This window comes from Panthera tigris, chromosome A3 (genome assembly GCF_018350195.1).
Source record: "Panthera tigris isolate Pti1 chromosome A3, P.tigris_Pti1_mat1.1, whole genome shotgun sequence".
In the NCBI taxonomy this organism is placed as follows: domain Eukaryota; kingdom Metazoa; phylum Chordata; class Mammalia; order Carnivora; family Felidae; genus Panthera; species Panthera tigris.
The window spans coordinates 16,419,662-16,431,981 of NC_056662.1; the positions used below are offsets into that span (position 1 = coordinate 16,419,662).

Here is a 12,320-nt window from a genome sequence, read left to right on the forward strand (position 1 = left end):
AATGACTCCAATAGATCTCAAGTTTTATGTGCTCCAGACACTCTGCGGAGCCGGAGATGGCTTCTGAGCAATGCCGACGGTACATTAAAAGCTCATTTTCCCAAACATGGTACTGAATATGCACTCGGAGGAAAGGGCCATTATGCCGGGTAATGCTGCAGCTGCGGCTGACGGATGCTGCTGGGACTTTCCCTGAACTCTCCCTCATGACTTGGAGCAGGTCTCAGGGGGAGAGGTAGTCTGCCAAGCTTGGCATCTTGCCCAGAATGGAAGTTAAATGTCTGGCCCTTGCACTGTTTGCGGCCAGAGGGTCATGGCTCCAATTAGGAGCCCGGCAGGGGGTGGAGAGGGTGGGCACCAGAGGCTACCTGGGCAATCATAAGACATCACAAACTGTTTTGCGAATCCCAGCAGAAACGGTGGTGACGGGGTCTGAACAAGGAAGTTTGCACAGGTGTGAAATTTCCTTTTCTCAGGCTTCTGCTGCTTTTCTCCGGCCCCTGAGGCCCACCTCCAAGGCCACCTCTTCCAGGAAGCCTTCTCTGCTACTACTCTCCTCTGAACTCCTCGGGATTCATGTGTTCCTTGTCCCAAGCTAGCATTTCATGCTTCATGCTGTGCTTACTTATGAACATGAATGGCCTGACACAGAGTCGAATAGATGAAGTGGGTCTCAGTCCTGACTGGCTCACTCCCTTGCTCATTCTTCATTCACTCACTCATCCGAAGGGTATTCAGGTTAGATACTACAATACCCAGGAGTCAGCCTGCCAGGGTTCAAATCTTGGGGCCACCATTGATAGTTGTGTGGCCAAGTGATTTGTCTCTCTAAGCCTCTGCTTTTTCATCTGTAAAGGAGCAACAATAAGAATACCTCCTTCTTGGGGTGAAGGACCAAATGAGATGACAAATATAAAGGGCTTAAGTGGGTGCCAGGCACATATAAGTGCTAAATAAATGTTAGCAGACTACAGTTAGAGGTAATTCAGCCACTCGTTTAGGAAAAGTTTGCCAAGAGGATATGGGGTCCAACAAGATGTGGTCCTCGCTCTCCAAAGGCCAAGATAAGGAATCTGTGACCACAGTGAACGTGGACAACAGTGCTCTGAGGGGCTGGCCACCAGGGTTCTGTTCTTGGAGATGCTCTGCCTCAGAAAGCTGCCAGCTGCTGCCTGGGAAGCGGGTTATAAGCCTAAAGTGAGAGCTGTAGAGAGAGCCAGGTGGACACCAACCTAAAATCATGGCTGCTGTTACCTGGCCCCTCCTCCACGTTATGAGCCCCCCAGGGCATCTTTGAGTCCTCCGTGGCTTAGGTACCAACAGCTCTGCAGGCAACCCCCATTCACCTGTACACAGCCAGAAGGGTGCAGAGAGCACTGAGTTTGGAGCCAGAGGCGCAGGTTCAAGTTCTCGCTCCCCCTTTCTCCTCACTCCATGACCTTGGACAAGCCATCTCTCTTCTCCCATTCATTCAGTCAATTAACAGATGTTGAGGGTTATCCGCTAAGGTAGGCCCTTTGCCAGATGCCGGTGCCAGAGGAAGGCCTAAGCACAGACCCAGCCTTCAGGCTGTCCCAGGCTGGTAGCACAGACAGCTGCCTGTATCCATGAACTCAGACTGATCTCACCTTTATTCAAACTTTTCATATACTGCTCATCATAGTTTTTTGTGGTAATTTTGATTAAAAAAAATACTGCAGTAAGATACTGTTTATCTTGATCACTGAGTTTTTTGGCCCTCTCTTAAATTTTTAGATGGAGGCAAATGCCCCACTCTCCTCGCCCTACTCCCAGCCCAGAGGGTCCAGACAGCCTCAGAGAGAAGATGACTTCTGAGCTGGGTCCTAACACAGGAAAAGGAGTTGAGCAGGTTGACAGGGGGGAAGAGCCTTCCAAACAGAAGAAACAGCATGCAGTGGTCCTCAACAAGGGTTGATTTTATGCCCCGGGGGACATTTGGCACCCACTGGAGGCATTTTTTATTGTGATTTTGACTGACAGAGAGCTCCCAGAGGCCAGGAATAGTGGGTGGAGGCCAGGGACACTGCTGGACATCCTATAAGGCACAGGGCAGCCCCCACCACAGAGAGCCTTCCTGCCCCAGGTGTCAGTGGTGCTAGGTTGAGAAGCCCAATGCTAATGAATGGATGTGTGAGACATCGTGGCATCATGCTACCTTGGGCTAGTTGCTTGGCCTCTCTACGTCTCAGTTTCTGCAGCTGAAAAATAGGGGTAATAACGGGTTGCTGGGAGGAAGCAATGGGACCAATCTGTACACAGCAGGTATTCAATAAATGCTTAAGCCCCCACCTTTTCCCCTTTGAACACATCTCAAACTTTAGAGCAAACAGTTCTCAGAAGAGACAGCACCCCCAGATTCCAAAGGAAACTGGGACACAGAAAAGAACACATTCTGTTCTTTTCCGACCTTTCTTTTAGTGAAAACCACAAGTCTTATCTCTCAACCAACGGGAGTCTGCTCGCAGAGAACTAGCCTGTGTGTTGGCTTATCACTGGCCTGAGTTTTCACAGGGAGTGAATTTTTATGACCGAGTTATAAACCTTTGCAAAAACCATTTTTAAACTAAAAAACGCTGACAGGTTCTTAACTACTATAGCTGCTAAATTAAGCATGAGGGATGGGGTGGGCGGGGGGAGAGAGCAAAAGGAAAACAAAAGTGCCCTAAAAGAGTTAGTGGAGGTAAAATAATGTTCATTAAAAATAGAAAAACAAACACACAAAAAAATCTTTTGTGTTCAACTTCACACTCGTACATCATAATGTTCCAGTAAAAGGCCATTTCCCCCTGAGATAATAAAAGAATTGAATTTTTCCTTATCGGTCATCTATTTTTCTAGCTGAAGCTATTACTCCCGCTCTGGGGTTGCTAGGCAACAAGAAATATTAATAGCAGCTTTTATTAGCTTAGCTTTTGCAGCCGAGTACCAGAATGAGAAAATGGGAAACATAAATGTGTTACATAAATCTTTCAACCTTTCAGAGCTGGTGTTAGTCTCTGTTTTCATAATGATTTATTGAAGTGATGGTTCATTTATGAGAAAAAGGAGTGCAGGATAAGAAAACGGAGCAGTCCCCTGCAGGAGTGTTTGAAAATAAATAATTATAGCAGGAGAGCAAAAGCTGTTTAAAGCCATTTTTCTGAGTTTTATAAAATGTAAAAAGACATATTTCTTTTGCTTACTGCCTCTGAAAAACAGGGGGCGGGAGTCTCATCCACACTCTGCTGAATATAAAGAAACCTCCGGGCGTCTGGTTACCCCCACTTATGGATCCTCAGAGGCCCATTTCAGAGACCAGCACCCCCATTCCCACCCCCTGAGGGGAATTAGACAAAAACATGGCACCCAGGAAAAGCCCAAGCTGGGGTATCTCCGTGAGCCCCTTGTTTTTACTGAGATGGATCCTGCTCCCCGTCAAGCATCCCAGAAAAGTTGGGTTTAGGGTCCTCGCCTTCTTTTTTCTGTCTTTATTTTTATTTCTTTTAGAGATAGAGTGTGAGTGAGGGAGAGGGGAAGAGGGAGAGAGAGAATCCAAAGCAGGCTCCATGCTCAGTATGGAGCTGGTCGCAGGGCTTTGATCCCATGACCCTGGGATCATGACCTGAGCCAAAATCAAGAGTTAGACACCCAGCTGACTGAGCCATTCAGGCTAGGGGCCCTGCCTTCTTGGCAGGTAGTGGGACTGTCAATTTGCAGTTGCTTTTAAGCTCTGAGCCCCAACTGAGGTCCCAGTGGAGGTAACATGCTCTCCTCCAGCCCGCTCTTGAGCTGGGGCCCTCTCCCTACCCACTCCACCTGAGCTTCTGACCTGCCTTTCCCAACACCCAACCCTGGGCCCGGGCCCCTGCAGGTGAGCCAGCCTGACTACTTACTGCCCCAACAAAGCCGACCCCCTAACAGTTCAGGCTGGACAGAGACGAGGCTGAAGCCACCCAAACTCCACCAGCAAAATTAATAGAGTAGCTCACATTTATTATGAATGTCCAATGTGTGCCAGGCACTGAGCTGAGCACTTTTCCTACATCTGATCATTAAATCTTCACAAGTTCCTACAAGGCAAGTAACATTCCCTCCATTTTACAGATGAGGAAACTGAGCCTCATAGAGGATTAACCTCTTGGTCTGAGTTTCAGGGTAAAAGGTAACAAATAGTGAAGCTGGGCTTTGAACTTGGGTCAACTTAACTCCAGAGCCCATGCTCCTAACTAGTAGGTGATACTAAACGTCAAGAAAACAAAAGCACATAAGCCAAACAAAACACTATCACGACAGATTTCAAAAACAGCCACAAATTCCTGCCCTTCCTGCATCCACACCTTTCTGCAGTGTGACACTGATATTTCTCCCTTCAAGAAGAGGGGCCGATTTCTTCACTCCTGGAATCTAGGCATGGCCATATGCCTTGCTGTGGCCAGTGGGACATCAGCAAACGTGATGCAAGCAGAGGTTTGAAAAGTGATTCAGGGCACCTGGGTGGCTCAGTTGGTTAAGAGTCCGACTTTGGCTCAGGTCATGATCTTGAGCTACGTGAGTTCGAGCCCTGCATCGGGTTCTGTGCTGACAGCTCAGAGCCTGGAGCCTGCTTTGGATTCCGTGTCTCCCTCTCTCTCTGCCCCTCCCCTACTCGCACTCTGTATGTCTCTCTCTCAAAAATAAATAAACATTAAAAAAGAAAAAAAAAAGAAATGTAGTTGCACTTGGGGCCTGTCCTTCCTTGATGTTGTTGGGAACCCTGTGGCCATTGCCATGTAAACAGGCCCGGCCACTATGGGATGAGAGACCACTGGCCCCAGCCAGTATCAGGCCAACTGCCAGGATGTGAACAAGGCCGCCCTAGACCAGGCCGTCGCAGCCAAGCTGTACCCTGGCCCCAGGAATCAGACAAGCTAATCCAGATAAAAGACCTATCGACCCACAGAATCACAAGAAATAATAAAAGTTCATTGTTTGCTTCAAGCTTGTTACACAGCAAAAACTGATACAATCATAAACCAAAACAAACAAAAAAATAAATTAAATGCATTAAGGGCAACAAAATGAATAGTCTGATTGGTGGTCTTTACTGCCCACTGTGGCTCAGTAATCCAGACAAGGGTGGGGGGCGGTGTCTTTGGTCCTTTTTTCTCAGACTGAGGAGGGGAATCCCCTGCATCTCAACTTGTGAGAATCAAATAGAGGTAGACCAAATCTCCTGGGGGAGGAGGAATAAGGCAGGGAAGGGAGGAGAGAGAGAGAGAGGAGATTGGAGGGGAAGAGCAGAGAACAGGAAGAGAAGGGTGTAGGTGTTAGGACATATATCAAGGACCTCCCAGAGTCAATACAGACTTTGCCCCAGTCCCCAGGCCCTAACCCAGAGCTGCAGGCTCTCTCATGGGAACCACCTCTAAACAAGGGGGAGAAGTGGAAACTAAGAATGCCCAGCTCCCTCCCCAGCAGCCTACCCCAGGATACTAGTCTGGAAAAGACCTTTCACTTGGCATGGGGTCCCTGAACCATGGCCCCTAGCCCACTCTGTGTGGGAGAAGGACCAGTCCTACCAAGATGCTTTGGGACAGGGACATAGAACACAAAGTATCTAAAACTACCAGTCTAGAACCCAGGATTTTAATCCAAGTTGGTAAGATCTGAGGCTCCTGGGCCAGTGACATGTGTGGTGGTGGTAGTGGAGGGTCTATCCAACCTCAAACCCATATACTTGTTCAATGTGTCCTAGCGGACAGAGCAATTATTCCCATTTTCCCGTTGGTGAGTTCACCAGAGCTGGAATCTCAATCCCCATTCAATAGATGGGAAAACTGAGGTTGGGAGAGACAGTAATTGTCAAAGGCCCCAGAAACAGTAAACAACAGTCAACTCTGGAAGAGAACGCTTGAATGACACTTGTATGCCACGCCTGTGCTGAGGACTAAGACTGGACCACTCAGTTCCAGTGACTCCCAGGGCTCGGCTTAGGGAAACCCCACATTTCCCAAACCACCAGAACCCATGGCTGGGGCGGGGACAACTTTGCCAGAACTCATTTTCCATCACACCCATCTCCACCCACTCAAGACTCTCCCACAACTCTCTCTGGTCTCACAGAAGGTGCAGGTTCCCCGGGACTTGTCTGGCAGCATCCAGCATTGGCCCTTCCCAGGAGAATTCCTCTCCTGGGTGTGCCAGGACCGTAAGCTTGAACGTTTCCCAAGGACGACTCCAAAATAAATTATTTCAGACTTAACAGAGGCCGCTTAATAAATTCCACTCTTCCAGTTTCTTTGGGTATTTTAGAACCTGATTTATACATACAATATCTCTCTCAAAATGAGACAATCAACACAGGATAAAATTATTGAGTTATGAAAATAGGGGTCAGATGGAGGGGCAGTGCTTTAAATTAAACCAGCAAAATGTATCTTTCATACTAAATTGACTCTTTTTGTCTTGGAAATGAATGTTTAATCAGTTAAGACGCTGAAGTCGAGGGAGAAGCTTTAAGCATATTTAATTTTGTAAAAGGGGCCCAATTCCAATACTGCACAGGATTCCTGCCAGTAGCCATACCTTAAAAGCGGAAAAGCCGGCGGCCACGCACATCAGGAGGCCACCAGGCCAGGGTGGGGGACCAGAAGGAATCGGCGGCCTCTGGACCAGAGCCGAAAGGGCTGGGCATAAACGAGATGGCTGTCAAACGCTCTGGCCTCAACCACATCTCCAGGAACAACATCCTTGATGCATCTCAACCTGTCCAAATAGCATCTGTGACCTCCTGCCCATCGGAACACCTGTGCCGCCTGCGGCCCTGCAGCCCAGCTGCTCCATCTCTCAGGCACCTGGTGAAACCGAGAGGTGTATGGGAGCAGACAGAGCGGGGCTGGAATTCTGGGTTTGTTTCTCAACAACTGTGTGACATGCATGCATTCATTCATTCATTTATTCATACAGTGTTTGTAGAAGCTGCTATGTGTCAGCTCATCACTTCCTAAAGGTGCCTCTTCTGGGCACACATAGCAGAAACAGAGTCTTCACCTGTCTCTCTGCCTGCTCCAGGAGTTCCTCAAGGGCATCTTGTAGGGGCGGCTGGGTGGCTCTGTCGCTTGAGCATCTGACTCTTGGTTTCTGCTGTCACGATCTCACGGTTCATGGGCTCGAGCCCTGTGTTGGGCTCTGTGCTGCCAGCATGGAGCCTGTTTGAGACTCTCTCTCTCTCTCTCTCTCTCTCTCTCTCTCTGCTCCTCCCCTACTCATGCTCTCTCTCTCAAAATAAATAATAAACATATATTTACATATATGTTTATACATATATTTACATATATAAACATATATTTACATATATTATTACATATATACATATATATTACATATATACATATATACACATGTATACACATGTAATATGTAATATACATATACATATGTAATATACATATATATTACATATATTATTTACATATATTTACATACATTATATATGTGTGTGCATAAAGGGCGTCTTGTAGACCCAGGGCTCAGACAATGCCTGGTGCTTAGCAGGCTCTCAATAAAGGCTGCTGCATGGTCGATCACCATACCACAGGCTGAAAACAGCTCCCTAAAAATGTCAGGTCCTAATCCCTGGAAGGTGTATTTGGGAAAAAATCTGCAGGTGTGATTAAGGTAAAGCTCTTGAGATGGAGGGATTATCCTAGATTATTCCTAAATGCTATCACAAGTGTCCTTATGAGAAAGGCAGAGGAGACTATACTGACATAAGAGAAGGTCATGTGAAGACAGGCCAGAGGTTCGAGTGTTGTGGCCACAAGCCAAGGATGGCCAGCAACCTTCAGAAGCAAGAAGCAGCACGGGATGGAATCTCCCCAGAGCTTCCGGAGGAAACTCACCCCTCCAGACACCTTGAGGTTGGCCCAGTGACACTGATTTCAACCTGTAGCCTCCAGAGCTCTGAGAGAATCACTTTCTGGTTGTTTTAAGCCATCATGTTTGTGACAATTTGTTACAGCAGCCACAGGAAACCAATACAATCACCTGCCTGCTCCAAGCCTCCGTTTCCTTATTGTAATGTGGCACTCGGTTCTTGGGAGCAGTGTGTGAGCAGTTTGTAAAGCCCTCTGCACCAGGCTTGACACCTAGCAGGTGGCGAAGCAAATTCCAGCCCCACCCTCAGTGTGCACGTCCATATGCACACAGACACACACCTGCGTCCTACAGCTCAGACAAATTTTAAAAACTTGTCTCTAAGGGCGCCTTGTCTCTCTTCACCAGACAGTCCCGACAGATGGACCTGTGCTTACCCGGTTTCCCATTTGCTCCGGTAGCCCTCCCCTGGATAAGAAAGTTTAGCTTATCTTTCATTACATAACAAGGGAATATAAAACTCAGCAAACCCTTGAAAACTAATGAAAGAATTCAAGCTATCTGAATTTGTGAAGCACCTTTAACATGAGCTAGTTATAAAGAAATATGGAAAATGACTCAAAGTGCCTATTTGGACCGAGCCCAACCAAAACATATCCTAGGAGGAAGGATCAGAAGATCATTTTTGATTAACAGACAGCATTCTTTGTAATTATCAGAGCTACTGTAATCAGGTGGCCCTACAAAAGTACCTAAGAGCATCTGCAATCTGTTCCTTTAGGTAAGGGAGGTTCACGGAAAACATTGCCATTTGGTTCTGGTGGGAATTCATTGTTATTACTACTACTACTAATAATAAATATTCCCTGATCGCTTGCTCTCTGCCAGGCATTTGCTAAGACTGCACACATTATCTCAGATACACTTCACTGCAGTCTTGAGGTGGGTACTGTTATGATTCCAAGATAAAGGAATGAAGCTCGGGAGGTGGAGCCAGGATCTAAGGCAGGTCTGTGAGACTCTGGAGCCCACACGCTAGCCACTAACCCACTGTCTCCCCTGTCCACCACACCAGAGGCCCGCAGCACTGCCGCCCAGGACTACAGCCATACTCACCCCTGCATTCACAGCCCTTCCCAGGGCACATGCCAGAGGCGTCTGCGGGCCCTGCCCTTGCTTGTGTTACCATAATTCCCCAAAAGAGATGGTCTGGAGTAGTGATGCCTTGTGAGCAATTAGCCGTGCAGGCAGCTAAGGCACAGCATTCTAAAAAAGTGGAATTAAAAGCATATGGCTCTGGAATCCTGAGGTCTCTTAGAGAAGAGGAAACCAAGGACCTGCATTATTGATGGGCCCCAAAGAAAAGCATTCCTCAAAAAATGGAGGATCCATTTCCACTGAGCACTTGAGTCAGACCCTGAACGTTACAAGATGTGGAGCTTGAGTTGGCTGCCTCCCTCTCCCCTCTGCCTCTCCCTCCTTTTACTTCTCACCTGGATTCAAAGAAGAAAAAAATGTGATGTAGTTTACAACAATACATAGAGGATACCAGCTTTTTTTTTTTTTTTAAGCAAGAAGATTTGGTGATAATAAGAGTAAGGAATAAATAAAACACAGTCAAGATTGTTAGAATACACACTGCATGCCCAAAGGTCCCGGGCATCAGCTAGAATTGGGCCAAACACGTGGCTGTGGCCTCTGAGTATCCCCTGCAGAGATGAAAGTGATCCACCCAATACCAAGTGATTCTGATAGGAAATCAACTATGAAGTCCCTTCTCCTCTGCCACTGGTGAATTTGTGACCCAAGCTGACAATATCAAAGACTGTTCCTCCTGGACACAATGGTTGGTCCAGCCATGCTCCGTCGTGGTCCCTCCCACCTCCATCCAGAAGACCTAGACTGCCACTTGCCAGAGATGTCAGGGAAGATGTTGGTTACCAGCAGCCACCATGCCTGCTGCGTGTAAATGGGCATAGAATAGGGACCTAATGACACTACTGGGGTTTCTGGATCCAGCCATGCCTGAAACCCCGTGTCCGCCCCTGGATATTTCAGACTTTTTTGCGTAAGCTAGTTTGAGATTGGTCCCTGTCACTTAGAAATGAACTTAAGACTTGTGACTAGTATATAATATTAACTGTGAAGGAAAAAGCAGAAACTAAACAGGAATCATAGTTACTCAGGAGAAGTACTACAATTCCCTTAAGGGTCTTTTTCTATTATACAAGCAATGCTGTGCTAGTTTTCTATAGATCTTGATTGTTTAAATCCGCCATTATGCTAAGAAATCATACATTTCCTTTTCATGGGATTCAGGACCCTTGTGGTCCAGGCCCTGCTAGCTCTTTCACCTCCTCTTTTTCTCTTGCTCCAAGTCCTTTCTCTCCAGCCCTATAAAGAAAATGAACCACATGCTGTCTCCAAGCATGACGCGAGCCCTCCCGCCTGTTACTTTTGTACATGCTGTTCTCCCAACCTGGAAAGTACTTTCCTGCCCTAGTCTGCCTGCCGCATTTCTACTTATCCTGAAAACTTTAACTCAGGAACCACCCTCCTCCCTGGTAGTTTAAACAAGATACAAAATACAATTTTTTTTTTAATTTTTGTTAACATTTATTCGTTTTTAGAGAGACAGAGCGTGAGCGGGAAAGGGGCAGAGAGAGAGAGGGAGACACAGAATCTGAAGCAGGCTCCAGGCTCTCAACTGACAGCACAGAGGCAGATGCGGGGCTCGAACCCACAAACTGTGAGATCACGACCTGAGCCGAAGTCAGACGCTTAACCGAGCCACCCAGGCGCCCCCAAAATACAATTATTTTAAAACTATTATGATTCTATTTATATAAAATGTCCAGAATAGGCAGATATCTAGAAATAGAAAGTAGATCAGTGGTTACCTAGGGCTGGGGGTTGTAGGGCTGGGGGTGTTGAGAATGATGACTAAGGGGTACAGGGTTTCTTTTCAGTGTGATGAAAATGATCCAAAATGGACTGTGTTGATGTTCATACAACCCTGTGTATCACCTACTGAGTTGTATACTCTAACAGGGTGAGTTGTATGGTGTGTGAATTCTATCCCAATAAGGCCATTATAAAATAAAAATAAAGATGAGATTATACCATTAGAAATAATGACAAAACAAATAATACCAAGATATTATAAAGAGAGTTCCAGAAGCTACCTGTGTGAAGACACAGATTATTCTCCATGCCCAGCCCTCATATTCTTCAGACCCCCATGCAAACATCCAAGCCCACACCTTGCACACAAGCACACAAAACATTGGCATTCTGCTTTCTTAACCCATTTCCCTACTGTAACCAGCAGGAACAATGGTGGGGGAAAAGGACTCACCGTGGGCAGCTGGCCCGACAGCAGGTGGCTGTCCTGGGCCAGCATGTTGGACACCATGATGGCTGGGAGGTCCATGGCCTGGTAGGAGTAGGCAGGGAGGAGTCCGTTGGGCGTGAGGCCGTGGCACAGCGAGTGGTAGCCAGCTTCGTGGTCCCCCAGGTGCAGGAGGGATGGCTCAGGGAGGTTGGGAGGTGTTATCGGGGGGATCTCATAGTCTTCGTTGCTCTCGCTCTGGCTGTTGTAGGTCTAAAACATCAAAGGGGCATATTGTTAGGAGTCAGTGTCTTACAACCGCAGAACATGTTTAATAGCACCAATAAGAGCAGCAACAATGGTAACAACTTCTTGGCAAAGGAAAGAAGGGATGATCCCTCTGCAAGGCAGACAGTCAAAATGGCCCTATGACTTGGTCAGGTTCCTGCCCCATCTCTAAATGGGTGCTCCCTCTCACTAGAGGGTCTGTATACAAAAACCTGCCCTCTTGGAGAATGGGACCAGCTCTTGTTCCCTCCCCTCTCTTCTTCATTTTCCATTCAGATCTGGCCACTGCAGTCCACTTTGATCCCATCTTCCTATACCCACCCATTTTACAGATGGGAGAATTCAGGTCCAAGAAGAAAGTGGCAGAGGAAAGACACCAGAGGAAAGACACCAGAGGTACTGGCTCCGTTGGAAGAGCATGCGCCTCTTGATCTCAGGGCTAAGTTCAAGCTCCATGTTGGGTGTGAAGAGATTACTTAAAATCTTAAAAAGACCAACAAACAAACACCAAGAGGAAAGTGGCCCATCCAAGGTTAGTTGAAGAGTTGGGGTGGAGCTGAAGTATCCTGATTTCCTGCCTGGTAGGCTTCCACAGCAGTTGGATGCCTTTCCCTTGTGTGCCCTGAACACCCAGTCCAATTGGGTCCTCTCTTGGTCTTTCGCATCTTGGTAAATGGCACAAACATCCCCCAGGAGCACAAGCTAGGAGCCATACTGGGCACCTTCCTCTCTAATCCTTGTTTGTTGTTTTCTCCACCTTACTGCACTGATAAGGAAGCTCCAGGACGATGCTGAATAGAAATGGTGAAAGTGGGGACCCTTGCTTTCTTCCTTATCTTAAATAGCT

General features: G+C 47.1%; 1 protein-coding gene across 4 annotated transcripts in view; it reads right to left on the reverse strand.

Moving 5' to 3' along the window:
• Window positions 1-12,320, reverse strand: part of TOX2 (TOX high mobility group box family member 2) — a 169,786-nt gene that overhangs the window by 37,201 nt on the left and 120,265 nt on the right. For all 4 annotated transcript variants that reach the window (XM_042980355.1, XM_042980354.1, XM_042980353.1 and 1 more), the window contains one exon: window positions 11,213-11,458. In XM_042980355.1, coding sequence (XP_042836289.1) covers window positions 11,213-11,458 — 246 coding nt within the window. The remainder of the gene's footprint in view (window positions 1-11,212; window positions 11,459-12,320) is intronic.